This window comes from Abramis brama (genome assembly GCF_963993115.1).
Source record: "Abramis brama genome assembly, chromosome: 25".
Lineage (NCBI taxonomy): Eukaryota > Metazoa > Chordata > Actinopteri > Cypriniformes > Leuciscidae > Abramis > Abramis brama.
The window spans coordinates 29,062,334-29,082,825 of record NC_139987.1 but is presented as its reverse complement, the minus strand read 5'-3'; the positions used below and the strand labels follow the sequence as shown (position 1 = coordinate 29,082,825).

The following is a 20,492-nucleotide window of genomic DNA, read 5'->3' as shown; positions in this document are numbered from 1 at the left end:
ACACTCGTGAATCACTGGATGAATATACCACCACTGTCCTGAGTTACATCAACTTCTGTGCGGACAATGTTACGTCTTGGAAACATTTCCGTGTGTATCTCAACAGGAAACCTTGGATGACACACAGAGTTGAACAACTGATCCGAGCTAGTGACAGAGCGCTGGGTTCTAGGGACCCTGATGTATACAGCAGAGCCAGGGCTGCATTAAGGAAAGGAATCAATACTGCCAAACAACAACACCGGAGGCGTATTGAAGCCTGTTTTAATAACTCTGCAAACCCCAGGCAGGTATGGGAGGGCATCAGGGCTATCACGGAATATAAGAGCAAATCAACATCTCCCTCAGCTGATTCCACCTTGGCTGAGGATTTCAACCTCTTTTACGCCCGCTATGACAGGGACAACACAGACCCTGTGCTGCCCCCCCTCCCCTCCACTGATGAGGTAAGACGGGTCCTCTGCGGCATTAACACCAGGAAAGCAGCCAGACCGGACGGCGTGCTGGGCCGAGTGCTGAGAGACTGTGCTGCGGAGCTAAATGACGTTTTTACCGCCATCTACAGTACATCGCTGTCCACTTCATGGGTCCCTGCCTGCTTTAAGGCAGCCACAATAGTCCCAGTCCCCAAGCAGTCAAATGCCACTTGTCTAAATGACTATAGACCGGTGGCACTCACCTCCATTCCTGCCAAGTGCCTTGAGAGGCTGGTCATCACTCACATTAAAGGCACAATACCACCATCACTTGACTCACACCAATTTGCATACAGACAGAACCGGTCGACTGAGGACGCCATCGCCATTGTGCTCCACACGCTATTGGAACATCTTGAGCACAAGAACACCTACGCAAGACTCCTCTTTGTCGACTTTAGCTCGGCCTTTAACACAATCCGGCCGTTTAAACTCTGAGCCAAACTGCACCATCTTGGCTTTAACAAATCGCTGTGCAATTGGATTGTGGATTTCTTGACAAATCGAACACAGAGTGTTAGAGTAGGCAAGCACATGTCCTCCACCCTTTCAGTCAACACCGGGGCCCCCCAAGGGTGTGTGCTTAGCCTCTTGCTCTACACTCTATTCACACATGACTGCTCTGCTTCTCTTTGTTCCAATCTCATTGTTAAATTTGCCGACGACACAACAGTGCTCGGACTCATCAACAACAACAATGAGGCGGATTACTGGACTGAAGTGCAACATCTAGCGTCATGGTGTGTCAACAATAACTTGTCTTTGAACATCAAAAAGACCAAGGAGATCATTGTGGACTTCTGTAAAAGCAGACCCAATCACTCTCCTCTCTCTATTGGCAACGAGGTGGTAGAGAGGGTGTCACATTTTAAATTCTTGGGAGTTTCTGTGACCGAGGACCTGTCCTGGGGAACTACCATCACCTCAGTGATAGGGAAGGCCCTGCAACGCCTCTACTACGTGAGGCAACTGAGGAGCGCCAGGATCCCAAAACAGCTGATGGTCAACTTTTACAACTGTGCCATCAGCAGTGTTTTGACATATGGTTTCTTAGTGTGGTACTCCAGCTGCACTAAGGCCCATCAGCAGGCACTCCAACGGGTGGTAAAAACAGCGGGTAAAATCATTGGGACCACTCTCCCAGAGATCAGTACCATCTATGACACCCGCTGTCTGAAGAGAGTGCACAACATCCTGCGGGACCGGCATCACCCGGCCCATCACCTGTTCCACCTGCTGCCCTCAGGGAGAAGGTACAGGTCCATTGGTGCCAGTAAAGCCAGACAGGCTAACAGCCTGTACCCTTACGCAGTGAGGCTGCTTAATGATGCCCTTTCCCCCTCTCCTCCCCCCTCCCATGGACAGTAAACCATACCCCACTTTGCAATATCTGTGTACTGGACTTTGCATTGCTGCGTTAACTACATCTATATCCAACTCTGACCATACTCTCTGTTTTGGATGCCTTTTAAGTTGTTTTGTAAAAGCCTCTTTGCTGATACCAAGAGTGAATGTCACTGGTTTTGTGCCTTAACAACCATATACTTTTGATGTGCCATGTTTACACAGGGGGTATTTATTATTTGAAGGGGATCTGCACTGGTGTTTGTGCATTTTATAACATACCATGTACTGTTGTTGTATGCTCCAAACACAATTTCGTTGCTGTTCTCTTTTGAATGACAATGACAATAAATGATTGAAATTGAATTGAATTGAATTGAATTGAAAAAAATAAGATAGAAAAATTGTATAAACAGAGAGTCACTCAAATTTGGAGTCAGATTAAATTCTTCATGGAGTCAGAATTAAAATTCGAGATCAACTGTTTAATAAATTAAAGTGATTTTTCCAGAGAACGCCCGAAAAGACATACATTCCTTCGACCATACCACTTGGATTCCGTTGTTGGGCCAGTGGGTGGAGCTTTACACAACACTTTAAGTTAAAATACACAGACACGTGGAACAATAACACACATGATCCTTTATTGTTAAAGAGAACATCACAAAAGCAAACATTAAGAACAAACTTTACAGTGAAGTAGGAGACATCTTTATGTCATTTATGTCATTTTATGTCTTAAACGTGTAACATGCAGGTGTGTCAGGAGAGCATCATGACAAAACACAGATCAAATATACAGGTAGATCACAAGATGAGAGTAAATACGTTAAAATATTACAATGGAAGTTTTATCAACACTTTTTTTTTTTTTTACTTAAAGTTACTATATGTTAAATTAAAAGATTATTATTATTGTTTTTTAAAGATTATTTTTGCCCATTTTTAGGCCTTTATTGACAGGACAGCTGAAGACATGAAAGGGGAGAGAGGGGGGAGATGACATGCAGCAAAGGGCCAAAGGTCGGGGGTCAAACCCAGGCCCGGTGCATCGAAGAGTACACCTCTACATAAGAGCGCACGCTCCAGCATCTGAGCGATCCCTTATCAACACCAAATATCTAAACTAACCTGCAGCTGACGGCACAGTGAATGAACCATCCCACTAAGCAAAATTATGTCCAAAACACGTCTTTTCAATGTCTTTGTCACAAAAGTCGGATGTTGAAAAGACGTCCACTGAGGAGCCAGAATGAAAGTTTTTATGACGTCTTTTTTTGACGTGTTCTGCACGTCCGATATCTAGACGTTCATCGAACCTTCGTACAAGGTTAAAACTAGTTCAGATGTGGCCATTGTGGACATATTTTCAGCATCATTTATGGTCTCATTTAGACATAATTACTTTGACTATTGCTGTCAGATGATCTTAGTGAGAATTAACAGAGGTTTAGATGTTGATATTTGTTTAGTTTGAAGTGTCACCATTGTGGTGATCAGTGTTTGCTTTAGTTGGGCTCTTGGTCCCCGTTACTTTTACTTTAACTTTTATTTGACTGCTTTAACTGTGTGTTTGTAAAACACAATTGTTGTGGCAGAGCAAGACAATAATAAGTAAGATCAGCTGTTTTCAGCTTATTGATGATCATGAAATCTTCACAAAACAAGCATCTAATGTTGTCAGATGCTTCGGCATTCATAACCACCAACCTTGTGGGACTGCAATATTGGTGCCTAAAGCATTAAAATGATCACTTATTTGAAGGTGTATAAAAAGCACGTGCACATGATGTTACATCAAGATTTTGGATATGAATCACAACAATGGTGACAATCAAAACAAAAAAGCTTGGGAATTAAGGATGAGTTTTGTACTATGAAAGCTACCCATCATGCATTGCAGCATGAAGCTTTTTTTTTGTTTTAAATTGTCACCATTGTTGTGAATCATATGCATATCTTGATGTCTGTGTGTGACTATATGATACATTTGCTCAAAACATCATGTGCACATGCTTTTTATACACCTTCAAATAAGTGATCATTTTAATGCTTTTGGCACCAATAATGCAGTTCCACAAGATTGGTGGTTATTACTGCCAAATTTTAAACACTTTAAACACAATATTAGATGCCCATTTTGTGATGATTATGTCATCATCAACATTGAGCTGATAACACCTCATACTTTTTCTAGGCTTTCTCTGCCACAACAATTGTATTACACAAACACACTGTTACAGCAGCCAAATAAAAGTTAAAGTAAAAAGAAAGGGGACCAAGAGCCCAACTAAAGCAAACACTGATCACCACAATGGTGAAACTTCAAATTAAACAAATATCAACATCTAAACCTCTGTTAATTCTCACTAAGATCATCTGACAGCAATAGTCAAAGTAATTATGTCTAAATGAGACCATAAATGATGCTGAAAATATGTCCACAATGGCCACATCTGAACTAGTTTTAACCTTGTACGAAGGTTCGATGAACGTCTAGATATCGGACGTGCAGAACACATCAAAAAAAGACGTCATAAAAACTTTCATTCTGTCTCCTCAGTGGACGTCTTTTCAACATCCGACTTTTGTGACAAAGACGTTGAAAAGACGTGTTTTGGACATCATTTTGCTTAGTGGGATGGTCACGGATTTGAGAGTTGAGATTGTTCTTGATATTTAAAAAATAACTCTTTAAACCACTAATCGGTTCATAATTTGAGTAAACAAGATTCATAAAAGTCGTCAGAACTTCTGGTAGACTGCAAGGGTCAAGAAGAAAAATATTATCAACATTCCTTTCGCTACAGCTTTTAATTTAATTATTTTGCATATGACAATGCATTTTGCTGTAAGGATAGCTCCAGTCAGCTAAATTTCTAAACATTTTTGAATTGATCTTGTAGGTCTTGTGTTTCTCCAGCAAAGGATCCAGGTGCCGTAAATACTCATTGATTGCAGCTTCGATTACATGAACACAGTCTGATGCAGGTTTACCAGCCTGAATATCCAGTCGAGCCTCATGGATCAGCATCTGGACGTTGAAGGCGGCTCCGTTGACCCAGATCTTGAGCCCACGGCTGCTCATCTGTCCGTCATGCAGCAGGGAGTTTCTGAGGATGGTGAGATGGTTGCTCAGCTGCTTTTCCAGTGTCTTTATTTCCTCCCGTAATCGTCGGTCATTGTTCATGTAGATTTCATGGCGTTTCAGATACTCTGACATTGTGTCTCGGACACTCGAAGCTTTCTCTTCCCCAGACAGACGTCGTAACAGGCTGTATGTGTCAACACTTGTCTGAGTGTTGCTCTTGATGGCGATCTCTATGAGCAAGGAAATCACCAAAGCTCCAAGTCCAACAGCATTCGGGACTGAAGTCAGTGGACCAAAGGCAGACCCAAGACTGCGGGCGTAACCTGGCACCGTGTTGAGCATCTCCTTATTTAAAGCCTGCAGCACCGCGTTAGAGTCGGAACCAGAATATTTCAGCAGAGACTCATCTATGCCTATATCTGGTAAGAGGCATGGTTGATGTAAAGTGTGTTCATAAACCCAAAGTGCACCCTTGTCATAGTCCTCTTGTGAATATGTGAGGCCCATGATTTTTCCTCCCGATCTGTGTTCGCTCACACAGAGTTCAGATGTCCCCCGACCAGAAGACTGAACACTATAATCAGAATACTGAGATAAAATCCAGCGCCCTCCCTCACATATAACCAGGATGACAACTCCAACAGCCAATCAGACCTCTGGAAAATGGTTAGGCATATTTGTTGACTTGTCTCTAAAGTCCAATGTGTTCAAGGTCCAGAAAAATAATTGTGCCGCATGAATCTACATTTATAGTTTATTCAAACACAACCCTAATGCAGTGATTAGAGATTGTTCCTTCATGTGCATTATAAGTGTTTTATAAGCTCCTTAAATAAAGAAAACCTTCACAGAATCCACATCAGAAACAGGACAACGCCAAAAACATGAACAGGATATTGACTTAACCCACGTCAGCATTTATACTGTACAATATTCTGTGATAAACGGGATTCTTTGACTATTATTTAGGTCTTATAAAGGCATCATGTGTTTTAACTGGATCTGTGCAACCGAGGATTTTTTTCACATGAATAGTTATTTTTGTTTTAAACAACTTTATTAAACAACAATATATAACACACACACACACTCACACACACACACATACAGACACACACACACACACACACACACACACAGAGAGAGTTCGAACTCCAGCACTGATTCAGTCGAATCATAAACACAGAAGCCTTTGTTTACTCATTCACACAGAGAAAAAAAACTAAGAAACAAAATTAATATTTAGATATGATTTATTTATGAGCTTCTTGTGACACAGAGTAATTATCCAAATCAACAAGAAAATCAGAATGAATCGCCTGTCGTATGCGCGCTAAATCTGTATAAACACCGTCTATAATGTACCGTAATATGGCTTGAGAAATAAGCTTTAGAGGATCCGAAGACAGTAAAACCTTCACCTTCATATTCATATTCCTGATTTCATATTTCCCGAGTGATGGAGTGTGATATGAGTGACACGTGTTCCAATGGCTTCATCAGCAGGGCTTTAAAGGGCACTTCATCAAACGATCTTTACTGGAAATATGACTGTATATTACTGGAGATATTACTGTATATTACTGGAGAAATTACTGTAGGACTCGCCATGACCGATGCCGTTCATCCAACCCATTTCTGCCACATCAGCTTCTGTATATCATAATTATGAGACAAAGTTAAAAATATGAATTATTTTGAAATTATTGCACACTAAGTCATAATCATTTTGCTCAAAATGATGCTTTTTTATGAAACTTACACACATTCAGGTGTTAATAAAAAAGAATGCATGAAGCTAAAAATAGAGGATCTGTTCTTTCTTTGATATATTGCATATTCAGATATATTCAGATACATTTTTCTGGGGGCTGTGAAAGTTTTGTGATCATATCATGAAATATGATCCAAAATACTGGCATTGACTGGCAACTTTTTTAAAACGCTGGAGAGGAAAGAGTTAATTATGATTCTCATGTCAATTTCAATAATTTGTCAATTTCTACTTTTTATGTCAATTTTGACTTTTCATGTCATAATTCTGGCTTAGTGTGTCGATGTCAACTTTTCATTTCATAAATATGACATCATTCACACAATATTCTGGGGGCCGTGAAAATTATTAAAAAGCTGGCGGTGGCTGGCAACTTTTTTACTTGTCATAATTAACTTGTGTCAATGTCATTCCTTTTTCAATTTCACCTTATTTCATAATTTGTACTTTTGATGTCATAACTATGATTTCGAGAAGACTGTTGTGTCAGAAGTGTGTGAGATTGAGTTTCAGACTCTGAACGCTGAGAGACTCTGTAACCCGATGCACTGTGATCACATGATCATCAGAGAATAAACGTGTGGAAACAGAGATTTCGTGTTCAGTGTGTTTGATTGACAGTGTGTTTGATTGACAGTGTTTGATTGACAGTGTGTTTGATTGGCAGTGTTTGATTGACAGTGTTTGGTTGACAGTGTGTTTGATTGACAGTGTTTGATTGACAGTGTGTTTGATTGACAGTGTGTTTGATTGGCAGTGTTTGATTGACAGTGTTTGATTGGCCTCCTAATAATCCCCTTACATTGAATTGGCTCTATCACTCTCTCTCCTCTCTCCACCTATATCCGGTGTGTGGTGAGCGCACTGGCGCCGTTGTACTGTGGCTGCCGTCGCATCATCCAAGTGGATGCTGCACACTGGTGGTGGTTGAGGAGAGATCCCCTGACATGATTGTAAAGCGCTTTGGGTGTACAGTAGTACATATGAAAGCGCTATATAAATGCCCGATTCTATTCTATTCTATTGACAGTGTTTGGAAAGATGATGTTTCAATGTCCCACATTATACGACGGTCACAGTCGTTCTCTTCCAGCTCTCTGATGTAATTTCCTGATCCAACAGGAACATCTAGATCTTACCGTTTTTTTCAACTGCTTACACACAAAATCCTCACTTGTCACACAATTTCTGAAACCTGACACTCAAACACCAGAAACACACACCAGATCTGCAAAAGTTTAGTTTTAGCTAACTCAGTTTTCAATTTCATAAAACAGTTTTTGCAAACCATAACACACAATTCTCTCTGTAACTCACAAACATCTAACAGGAAGTATATCTTGATTTCCTTTTTCAAACACAACCTATCAAAACACCACAGTAATTCATCAGAGCCTCACACACACTCCTCACATGTGCAAACACTCATCGCTTTACTGAACACACACCAATCATGGCTTTAGAATAGGCCTATAAAAGGCCAAAGGTCGAGTTTGGTTTTGAATAACTGTGTGTATATGATATATCCAAAAATATAATATTATGGCGAAGGTGTTTGCAACGTAAGACAAACGTTTGCTTCTGAGATGTTTATGATATTCTGAATGCAGTGAGAGATGTGAGGCGTTGGGCATTTTGTGTGCAATTCTTGAATTTGTGTGTAAAGTTTTGAAAATGTGTGTAAGCAGTTGAAAAAAACTGGCGTCGACACTCTTAGATCATCGGTCACTGATGCGTAGGTTTGCGTCTGAATCGTGTGGAGTCTGTGCCGATACGAGTCGTCACGAAACGGTTCGGCTCTTTGGTCTCGTGTGCGAGTGAACGATGATGTGTGTCCAACTCAAACTCACACTCATGGTTACCGGGCTCAAACTCACGGTTACCGGTTACCGAGCTCACACACACGGTTACCGAGCTCACACACACGGTTACCGGTTACCGAGCTCAAACTCACTGTTACCGGTTAACGAGCTCAAACTCACGGTTACCGAGCTCAAACTCACGGTTACCGGTTACCGAGCTCACACACACGGTTACCGAGCTCACACACACGGTTACCGAGCTCAAACTCACGGTTACCGGTTACCGAGCTCACACTCACGGTTACCGAGCTCACACACACGGTTACCGGTTACCGAGCTCACACTCACGGTTACCGAGCTCACACACACGGTTACCGGTTACCGAGCTCAAACTCACTGTTACCGGTTAACGAGCTCAAACTCACGGTTACCGAGCTCAAACTCACGGTTACCGGTTACCGAGCTCACACACACGGTTACCGAGCTCACACACACGGTTACCGAGCTCACACTCATGGTTACCGGTTACCGAGCTCAAACTCACGGTTACCGAGCTCAAACTCACGGTTACCGGGCTCAAACTCACGGTTACAGGTTACCGAGCTCACACTCAGGGTTACCGGGCTCAAACTCACGGTTACCGAGCTCACACACACGGTTACCGAGCTCACAGTCATGGTTACCGAGCTCAGACTCACTGTTACCGAGTTCACACTCACGGTTACCGAGCTCACACTCACGGTTACCGAGCTCACACTCACGGTTACCGAGCTCAAACTCACGGTTACCGGGCTCAAACTCACGGTTACCGAGCTCACACTCACGGTTACCGGTTAACGAGCTCAAACTCAGAGTTACCGGGCTCAAACTCTCTACCGAGACTGAAACTGAGAATCTCAGGTCCGTTTGAAGCTCAAATCCAGTTATGATTATGAATTAAAGGAAGAGTAAAGAGAGATCATGGCCTGACGACGGTATGGAAGGTTAATGGAGCACACACACACACACACACGCGAGATCTCAGCTACTGTAGCCTACAATTCTTCATATTCATATTCTGTACATCAGAGTCAGGGATCGTTTCAAACATGCGTGGATAAATAAGTCTGTCGCAGACGTGTCGTATCAAACAACCACACATCTCAAACCAAAAACAGATATATACAAAAAATACAAATGCCCTAGAATAGATCTATATATATTCATATACATATATAGGTTTTTAATCTTTGAATTACAAATCTGAAAATATCATTTCTTATATCTTTAAGAAAAAGAGGTTTCGGGAACCATGCAGTCGCCCCGCGCGAGATCCATGTCCTCGGGCGCGTTCCTGAGCTGACCTCTGACTCCTGACCTCTGACCTCTGACCTCAGCCAAACGTCCTGCGCTCAGAGGCGAGGAGAGATTCCCGTGTGCTCCTACACTTTCGACTCGTTCTCCATGTTGGCCAGGTCCCCGTTCCTCTCGCTGGGCTCGTCGAGTTGACTCAGTTTGCTAGCGACTGACCAGCTGAGCGGCAGACGGGAGCGCGCGGTCATCTCCGCTAGCTCGCGCGCGCTGCAACTGGGAGTGCTGGTCTCGTAGATCTCGTGGAAACTGTTGTAGTCCACCTCGTAGAAGCCGTCCTCCAGCGTCAGGACCGGCGTGAAGCGATAGCCCCACTTTATCTCACTCGCCACGTACGAGCTGCGCGCCTGGCACGTCATTCCTGAGGAAACACACACACACACACACACACACAGAGGTGAGGAACCATCTGAGGATCTTAAAGGGATACTTCACCCAATATTCATGGACAGATGCACTTTTATGATGGACAGATGCACTTTTATCATGGATAAATGCACTTTTATGATGGACAGATGCACTTTTATGATGGATAGATGCACTTTTATCATGGATAGATGCACTTTTTTGCACTACAAAACAGAAACAGCCATTCACTGCCATTATAAAGCTTGGAAGAGCCAGGACATTTTTTTAATGTAACTCTGTGTTTGTCTGAAAGAAGAATGTCATATACACCTAGGATGACTTGAGGGAGAGTAAATCATGGGCTAATTTACATTTTTGGGTGAACTATCCCTTTAAAGGATTAGTTCACTTCAGAATTAAAATGTCCTGATGATTTAGGCCCTGTCCCAAATGGCGCACTTCATGAGGACTTTCGGTCTCGTGGACTTAAATTGCGCGTGCTCGCTGAGTCTACGAGTCCGTAGGCCGTCCCATTCAGCATTTTACCGCTCTGAAGTGTGCTCAGCAGCGCCCCCTTTACACCCTTGAAACCCTTCGATGAACGTCTAGATATCGGACGTGCAGAACACATCAAAAAAAGACGTCATAAAAACTTTCATTCTGTCTCCTCAGTGGACGTCTTTTCAACATCCGACTTTTGTGACAAAGACGTTGAAAAGACGTGTTTTGGACATCATTTTGCTTAGTGGGATGGTCACGGATTTGAGAGTTGAGATTGTTCTTGATATTTAAAAAATAACTCTTTAAACCACTAATCGGTTCATAATTTGAGTAAACAAGATTCATAAAAGTCGTCAGAACTTCTGGTAGACTGCAAGGGTCAAGAAGAAAAATATTATCAACATTCCTTTCGCTACAGCTTTTAATTTAATTATTTTGCATATGACAATGCATTTTGCTGTAAGGATAGCTCCAGTCAGCTAAATTTCTAAACATTTTTGAATTGATCTTGTAGGTCTTGTGTTTCTCCAGCAAAGGATCCAGGTGCCGTAAATACTCATTGATTGCAGCTTCGATTACATGAACACAGTCTGATGCAGGTTTACCAGCCTGAATATCCAGTCGAGCCTCATGGATCAGCATCTGGACGTTGAAGGCGGCTCCGTTGACCCAGATCTTGAGCCCACGGCTGCTCATCTGTCCGTCATGCAGCAGGGAGTTTCTGAGGATGGTGAGATGGTTGCTCAGCTGCTTTTCCAGTGTCTTTATTTCCTCCCGTAATCGTCGGTCATTGTTCATGTAGATTTCATGGCGTTTCAGATACTCTGACATTGTGTCTCGGACACTCGAAGCTTTCTCTTCCCCAGACAGACGTCGTAACAGGCTGTATGTGTCAACACTTGTCTGAGTGTTGCTCTTGATGGCGATCTCTATGAGCAAGGAAATCACCAAAGCTCCAAGTCCAACAGCATTCGGGACTGAAGTCAGTGGACCAAAGGCAGACCCAAGACTGCGGGCGTAACCTGGCACCGTGTTGAGCATCTCCTTATTTAAAGCCTGCAGCACCGCGTTAGAGTCGGAACCAGAATATTTCAGCAGAGACTCATCTATGCCTATATCTGGTAAGAGGCATGGTTGATGTAAAGTGTGTTCATAAACCCAAAGTGCACCCTTGTCATAGTCCTCTTGTGAATATGTGAGGCCCATGATTTTTCCTCCCGATCTGTGTTCGCTCACACAGAGTTCAGATGTCCCCCGACCAGAAGACTGAACACTATAATCAGAATACTGAGATAAAATCCAGCGCCCTCCCTCACATATAACCAGGATGACAACTCCAACAGCCAATCAGACCTCTGGAAAATGGTTAGGCATATTTGTTGACTTGTCTCTAAAGTCCAATGTGTTCAAGGTCCAGAAAAATAATTGTGCCGCATGAATCTACATTTATAGTTTATTCAAACACAACCCTAATGCAGTGATTAGAGATTGTTCCTTCATGTGCATTATAAGTGTTTTATAAGCTCCTTAAATAAAGAAAACCTTCACAGAATCCACATCAGAAACAGGACAACGCCAAAAACATGAACAGGATATTGACTTAACCCACGTCAGCATTTATACTGTACAATATTCTGTGATAAACGGGATTCTTTGACTATTATTTAGGTCTTATAAAGGCATCATGTGTTTTAACTGGATCTGTGCAACCGAGGATTTTTTTCACATGAATAGTTATTTTTGTTTTAAACAACTTTATTAAACAACAATATATAACACACACACACACTCACACACACACACATACAGACACACACACACACACACACACACACACAGAGAGAGTTCGAACTCCAGCACTGATTCAGTCGAATCATAAACACAGAAGCCTTTGTTTACTCATTCACACAGAGAAAAAAAACTAAGAAACAAAATTAATATTTAGATATGATTTATTTATGAGCTTCTTGTGACACAGAGTAATTATCCAAATCAACAAGAAAATCAGAATGAATCGCCTGTCGTATGCGCGCTAAATCTGTATAAACACCGTCTATAATGTACCGTAATATGGCTTGAGAAATAAGCTTTAGAGGATCCGAAGACAGTAAAACCTTCACCTTCATATTCATATTCCTGATTTCATATTTCCCGAGTGATGGAGTGTGATATGAGTGACACGTGTTCCAATGGCTTCATCAGCAGGGCTTTAAAGGGCACTTCATCAAACGATCTTTACTGGAAATATGACTGTATATTACTGGAGATATTACTGTATATTACTGGAGAAATTACTGTAGGACTCGCCATGACCGATGCCGTTCATCCAACCCATTTCTGCCACATCAGCTTCTGTATATCATAATTATGAGACAAAGTTAAAAATATGAATTATTTTGAAATTATTGCACACTAAGTCATAATCATTTTGCTCAAAATGATGCTTTTTTATGAAACTTACACACATTCAGGTGTTAATAAAAAAGAATGCATGAAGCTAAAAATAGAGGATCTGTTCTTTCTTTGATATATTGCATATTCAGATATATTCAGATACATTTTTCTGGGGGCTGTGAAAGTTTTGTGATCATATCATGAAATATGATCCAAAATACTGGCATTGACTGGCAACTTTTTTAAAACGCTGGAGAGGAAAGAGTTAATTATGATTCTCATGTCAATTTCAATAATTTGTCAATTTCTACTTTTTATGTCAATTTTGACTTTTCATGTCATAATTCTGGCTTAGTGTGTCGATGTCAACTTTTCATTTCATAAATATGACATCATTCACACAATATTCTGGGGGCCGTGAAAATTATTAAAAAGCTGGCGGTGGCTGGCAACTTTTTTACTTGTCATAATTAACTTGTGTCAATGTCATTCCTTTTTCAATTTCACCTTATTTCATAATTTGTACTTTTGATGTCATAACTATGATTTCGAGAAGACTGTTGTGTCAGAAGTGTGTGAGATTGAGTTTCAGACTCTGAACGCTGAGAGACTCTGTAACCCGATGCACTGTGATCACATGATCATCAGAGAATAAACGTGTGGAAACAGAGATTTCGTGTTCAGTGTGTTTGATTGACAGTGTGTTTGATTGACAGTGTTTGATTGACAGTGTGTTTGATTGGCAGTGTTTGATTGACAGTGTTTGGTTGACAGTGTGTTTGATTGACAGTGTTTGATTGACAGTGTGTTTGATTGACAGTGTGTTTGATTGGCAGTGTTTGATTGACAGTGTTTGATTGGCCTCCTAATAATCCCCTTACATTGAATTGGCTCTATCACTCTCTCTCCTCTCTCCACCTATATCCGGTGTGTGGTGAGCGCACTGGCGCCGTTGTACTGTGGCTGCCGTCGCATCATCCAAGTGGATGCTGCACACTGGTGGTGGTTGAGGAGAGATCCCCTGACATGATTGTAAAGCGCTTTGGGTGTACAGTAGTACATATGAAAGCGCTATATAAATGCCCGATTCTATTCTATTCTATTGACAGTGTTTGGAAAGATGATGTTTCAATGTCCCACATTATACGACGGTCACAGTCGTTCTCTTCCAGCTCTCTGATGTAATTTCCTGATCCAACAGGAACATCTAGATCTTACCGTTTTTTTCAACTGCTTACACACAAAATCCTCACTTGTCACACAATTTCTGAAACCTGACACTCAAACACCAGAAACACACACCAGATCTGCAAAAGTTTAGTTTTAGCTAACTCAGTTTTCAATTTCATAAAACAGTTTTTGCAAACCATAACACACAATTCTCTCTGTAACTCACAAACATCTAACAGGAAGTATATCTTGATTTCCTTTTTCAAACACAACCTATCAAAACACCACAGTAATTCATCAGAGCCTCACACACACTCCTCACATGTGCAAACACTCATCGCTTTACTGAACACACACCAATCATGGCTTTAGAATAGGCCTATAAAAGGCCAAAGGTCGAGTTTGGTTTTGAATAACTGTGTGTATATGATATATCCAAAAATATAATATTATGGCGAAGGTGTTTGCAACGTAAGACAAACGTTTGCTTCTGAGATGTTTATGATATTCTGAATGCAGTGAGAGATGTGAGGCGTTGGGCATTTTGTGTGCAATTCTTGAATTTGTGTGTAAAGTTTTGAAAATGTGTGTAAGCAGTTGAAAAAAACTGGCGTCGACACTCTTAGATCATCGGTCACTGATGCGTAGGTTTGCGTCTGAATCGTGTGGAGTCTGTGCCGATACGAGTCGTCACGAAACGGTTCGGCTCTTTGGTCTCGTGTGCGAGTGAACGATGATGTGTGTCCAACTCAAACTCACACTCATGGTTACCGGGCTCAAACTCACGGTTACCGGTTACCGAGCTCACACACACGGTTACCGAGCTCACACACACGGTTACCGGTTACCGAGCTCAAACTCACTGTTACCGGTTAACGAGCTCAAACTCACGGTTACCGAGCTCAAACTCACGGTTACCGGTTACCGAGCTCACACACACGGTTACCGAGCTCACACACACGGTTACCGAGCTCAAACTCACGGTTACCGGTTACCGAGCTCACACTCACGGTTACCGAGCTCACACACACGGTTACCGGTTACCGAGCTCACACTCACGGTTACCGAGCTCACACACACGGTTACCGGTTACCGAGCTCAAACTCACTGTTACCGGTTAACGAGCTCAAACTCACGGTTACCGAGCTCAAACTCACGGTTACCGGTTACCGAGCTCACACACACGGTTACCGAGCTCACACACACGGTTACCGAGCTCACACTCATGGTTACCGGTTACCGAGCTCAAACTCACGGTTACCGAGCTCAAACTCACGGTTACCGGGCTCAAACTCACGGTTACAGGTTACCGAGCTCACACTCAGGGTTACCGGGCTCAAACTCACGGTTACCGAGCTCACACACACGGTTACCGAGCTCACAGTCATGGTTACCGAGCTCAGACTCACTGTTACCGAGTTCACACTCACGGTTACCGAGCTCACACTCACGGTTACCGAGCTCACACTCACGGTTACCGAGCTCAAACTCACGGTTACCGGGCTCAAACTCACGGTTACCGAGCTCACACTCACGGTTACCGGTTAACGAGCTCAAACTCAGAGTTACCGGGCTCAAACTCTCTACCGAGACTGAAACTGAGAATCTCAGGTCCGTTTGAAGCTCAAATCCAGTTATGATTATGAATTAAAGGAAGAGTAAAGAGAGATCATGGCCTGACGACGGTATGGAAGGTTAATGGAGCACACACACACACACACACGCGAGATCTCAGCTACTGTAGCCTACAATTCTTCATATTCATATTCTGTACATCAGAGTCAGGGATCGTTTCAAACATGCGTGGATAAATAAGTCTGTCGCAGACGTGTCGTATCAAACAACCACACATCTCAAACCAAAAACAGATATATACAAAAAATACAAATGCCCTAGAATAGATCTATATATATTCATATACATATATAGGTTTTTAATCTTTGAATTACAAATCTGAAAATATCATTTCTTATATCTTTAAGAAAAAGAGGTTTCGGGAACCATGCAGTCGCCCCGCGCGAGATCCATGTCCTCGGGCGCGTTCCTGAGCTGACCTCTGACTCCTGACCTCTGACCTCTGACCTCAGCCAAACGTCCTGCGCTCAGAGGCGAGGAGAGATTCCCGTGTGCTCCTACACTTTCGACTCGTTCTCCATGTTGGCCAGGTCCCCGTTCCTCTCGCTGGGCTCGTCGAGTTGACTCAGTTTGCTAGCGACTGACCAGCTGAGCGGCAGACGGGAGCGCGCGGTCATCTCCGCTAGCTCGCGCGCGCTGCAACTGGGAGTGCTGGTCTCGTAGATCTCGTGGAAACTGTTGTAGTCCACCTCGTAGAAGCCGTCCTCCAGCGTCAGGACCGGCGTGAAGCGATAGCCCCACTTTATCTCACTCGCCACGTACGAGCTGCGCGCCTGGCACGTCATTCCTGAGGAAACACACACACACACACACACACACAGAGGTGAGGAACCATCTGAGGATCTTAAAGGGATACTTCACCCAATATTCATGGACAGATGCACTTTTATGATGGACAGATGCACTTTTATCATGGATAAATGCACTTTTATGATGGACAGATGCACTTTTATGATGGATAGATGCACTTTTATCATGGATAGATGCACTTTTTTGCACTACAAAACAGAAACAGCCATTCACTGCCATTATAAAGCTTGGAAGAGCCAGGACATTTTTTTAATGTAACTCTGTGTTTGTCTGAAAGAAGAATGTCATATACACCTAGGATGACTTGAGGGAGAGTAAATCATGGGCTAATTTACATTTTTGGGTGAACTATCCCTTTAAAGGATTAGTTCACTTCAGAATTAAAATGTCCTGATGATTTAGGCCCTGTCCCAAATGGCGCACTTCATGAGGACTTTCGGTCTCGTGGACTTAAATTGCGCGTGCTCGCTGAGTCTACGAGTCCGTAGGCCGTCCCATTCAGCATTTTACCGCTCTGAAGTGTGCTCAGCAGCGCCCCCTTTACACCCTTGAAGCGGTCTTCCGCATAGATGCAGGCTCCACACACTTTAACTACCCAGGAATCCTTGCGAAAGGCCAATCAGACAACGGATGGGAGGAGATTTCGCTCACGGACAATTGTTGACATGCTGAGAAGAAAATATTACAGTTTTTATGACCTAGATGTACATTTTACCAGTTGTTACCTACAGTTTATACAAACACTATGGTCATCGAGCAGTGGTTGATGTCTCAAACATAATAATAGTGCGTTGAATAATACGATCGCATTATGATTCATTAAATAAATAAAACCGAATGTCAGGGCTTTACTGAGTCATATATAAACAGTATGAATATTGAAACCTGTAAATTAATCTGAAACTCATGCGCATTTTCATTATGTGTTAAAATTGTAATCTTAGTTCAAATGGAACATTATGTATTATTATGTACAACTGTATACATCATTTAAATAAGCATGATGTATCTATTGTCTAATGCCCAGGTGGCATGCACAATATCAAAATACAGAACTGTAAAATTAGGCTGTGTAGTTGACATGCAGATAAGACTTCGGAGCGCAAAAATGTGATTTCTCCTGTCCAACAACAACCAGACCATTATTTCCGGCTTGACGATTGAGTCTGTCCCAAAAATACCTCTCAATGCGACTCGTGGACTCGCGCCAAGGGCCCTACAGATCTGCACTACATGACATCACCAAAGTGTGGACTCTGAGGAAGTCCACAAGTCCCTGTCCATTTGGGACAGGGCCTTACTCTCCTCCACGTCATCCAAGATGTTCATGTCTTTCTTTCTTCAGTGGAGAAGAAATGAAGGTTTTTGAGGAAAACATTCCAGGATGTTTCTCCATATAGTGTCTTCAATGGGGTCCAACGGCTCGAAGGTCCAGATGTGAGTTTCAGTGCAGCTTCAAAGTCTCGACACAATCCAGCCGAGGAATAAGAGTCTCATCTAGACAAACCAGCGGACATTTTATAACAAAATAAACATTTATATACTTTTAACCACAAACACTGGTCTTGCACTAGCTGTGATGCGACACACATTATGTAATCAGGTTGAAAGGTCACGCGTGACTATATGAAGCGCCTGACAGAAGATTCCCAACAGAAGCTGTTGTTCTCTGAGTGTGTGTCGAGAGTCTGTCGCATGAATCAATGACGTGAAGCTTCAGACAGAACAACAGTGTGTGTCCATGCTGAAAGCCTCTTCACACACACTTTGTGCTCAGAATGCTAAACCAGTGTTGGCTGCGGGGGTTCAAAGGTCACCGTCCCCAAACACTGCAAGAGTGTCACATCTGTGAGCGCTCAGAAACACACACACGCAGCGTAGAGGAAACACACACACTTATATAACGCGTGTCTCAGAATCAGCGCAGGAGCTTCATCACGACATGTTTCATGAGCTCCACTGCATTAGACTCTCTTCAGCGCATTATCATGAACACACACACACTCCGTCAGCGAGAGCCGCGGGTTTGCTAGAGAAGTTTCATTCTTCTGCTGTGAGATAAAGTTTAAGCCAAATCCCTCCGTCCTCCGTTGGTGTGACAGGTGTGTGTTCAGTGTTATCAGCAGACAACAGCCAGAGCTCACACACACACGCACACACACACACACACACGCACACACACACACACACACACACTCACAAATCCTCACTGCGGCCTTTTGATGAGCTCTCTCACACACACACACACACACACACACACACACACACACACACACACACACACACACACACACTCACACACACACACAGACACACACACACACACTCACAAACCCTCACTGCGGCCTTGTGATGAGCTCTCTCACACACACACACACACACGCACACACACACACACACACACGCACACGCACACACACACACACGCACACGCACACACACACTCACAAATCCTCACTGCGGCCTTTTGATGAGCTCTCTCTCACACACACACACACACACACACACACACACACACTCACTCACACACACAGACACACACACACACACACTCACAAACCCTCACTGCGGCCTTGTTATGAGCTCTAGTGCAGCCGCCGACACACACACACACACACACACACACTCTCAGACCCACAGACACTCTCAGGAACGCTCACACACAATCTCAGATGCTCACAAATACCCACTAATGCTCGGACTTGCACAAAAATGCTTGCACACACTCACACGTTCACTAATGCTGGCACAATATCGCACACCCTCACACACACTCACAAATACTCACTAATGCTCACAGCCTCACACATGCTCACTAATGCTCACACAAGCTCACACACACTCACACATGCTCACACACACTCTCTAATACTCACTAATGCTCACAGCCTAGCACATGCTCACACACACTCACAAATCCTCACTAATGCTCACAGCCTAGCACATGCTCACTAATGCTCACACACACTCACACACACTCACTAATGCTCACAGCCTAGCACATGCTCACTAATGCTCACACACACTCACTAATGCTCTCACACACACTCACACACACTCACTAATGCTCACAGCCTCACACATGCTCACTAATGCTCACACACGCTTACACACACTCACTAATGCTCACACACACTTACACACTCACTAATGCTCACACACACTCACTAATGCTCACTAATGCTCACACACGCTCACACACACTCACAAATATTTACTAATGCTCAGAGCCTCACACATGCTCACTAATACTCAAACACACTCACACAGACTCACTAATGCTCACACACACTCACTAATGCTCACTAATGCTCACACACGCTCACACACACTCACACACACTCACTAATGCTCACAGCCTCACACATGCTCACTAATGCTCACACACGCTTACACACACTCACTAATGCTCACACACACTTACACACTCACTAATGCTCACACACACTCACTAATGCTCACTAATGCTCACACACGCTCACACACACTCACAAATATTTACTAATGCTCAGAGCCTCACACATGCTCACTAATACTCAAACACACTCACACAGACTCACTAATGCTCACACACACTCACAAATACTCACTAATGCTCACAGCCTCACACATGCTCACTAATGCTCACAGCCTCACACATGCTCGCTAATGCTCACACACACTCACTAATGCTCACAGCCTCACACATGCTCACTAATACTCACACACACTCACTAATGCTCACTAATGCTCATACACTCTCACACACACTCACTAATGCTCACACAACTCACTAATGCTCAACCACGCTCACACAC

General features: G+C 43.0%; 2 protein-coding genes across 2 annotated transcripts in view; both read right to left on the bottom strand.

Moving 5' to 3' along the window:
* Window positions 1–7,915: 7,915 nt before the first annotated feature.
* LOC311076868 (uncharacterized protein) lies at window positions 7,916–11,984 on the bottom strand. The gene is made up of 2 exons (XM_084105384.1): window positions 11,292–11,984; window positions 7,916–10,198 (listed from the first exon to the last, which is right to left on the bottom strand). Exons 1-2 carry the CDS (start codon window positions 11,890–11,892, stop codon window positions 9,909–9,911), a joined length of 891 nt encoding a protein of 296 aa, XP_083961510.1. The 5' UTR covers window positions 11,893–11,984; the 3' UTR covers window positions 7,916–9,908.
* Window positions 11,985–12,620: 636 nt separating this feature from the next.
* Window positions 12,621–20,492, bottom strand: part of kcnj6 (potassium inwardly rectifying channel subfamily J member 6) — a 41,114-nt gene continuing 33,242 nt past the window's right edge. Inside the window, exon 3 of the mRNA XM_084105383.1 lies at window positions 12,621–16,672. Coding sequence (XP_083961509.1) covers window positions 16,383–16,672 — 290 coding nt within the window. The 3' untranslated portion in view covers window positions 12,621–16,382. The remainder of the gene's footprint in view (window positions 16,673–20,492) is intronic.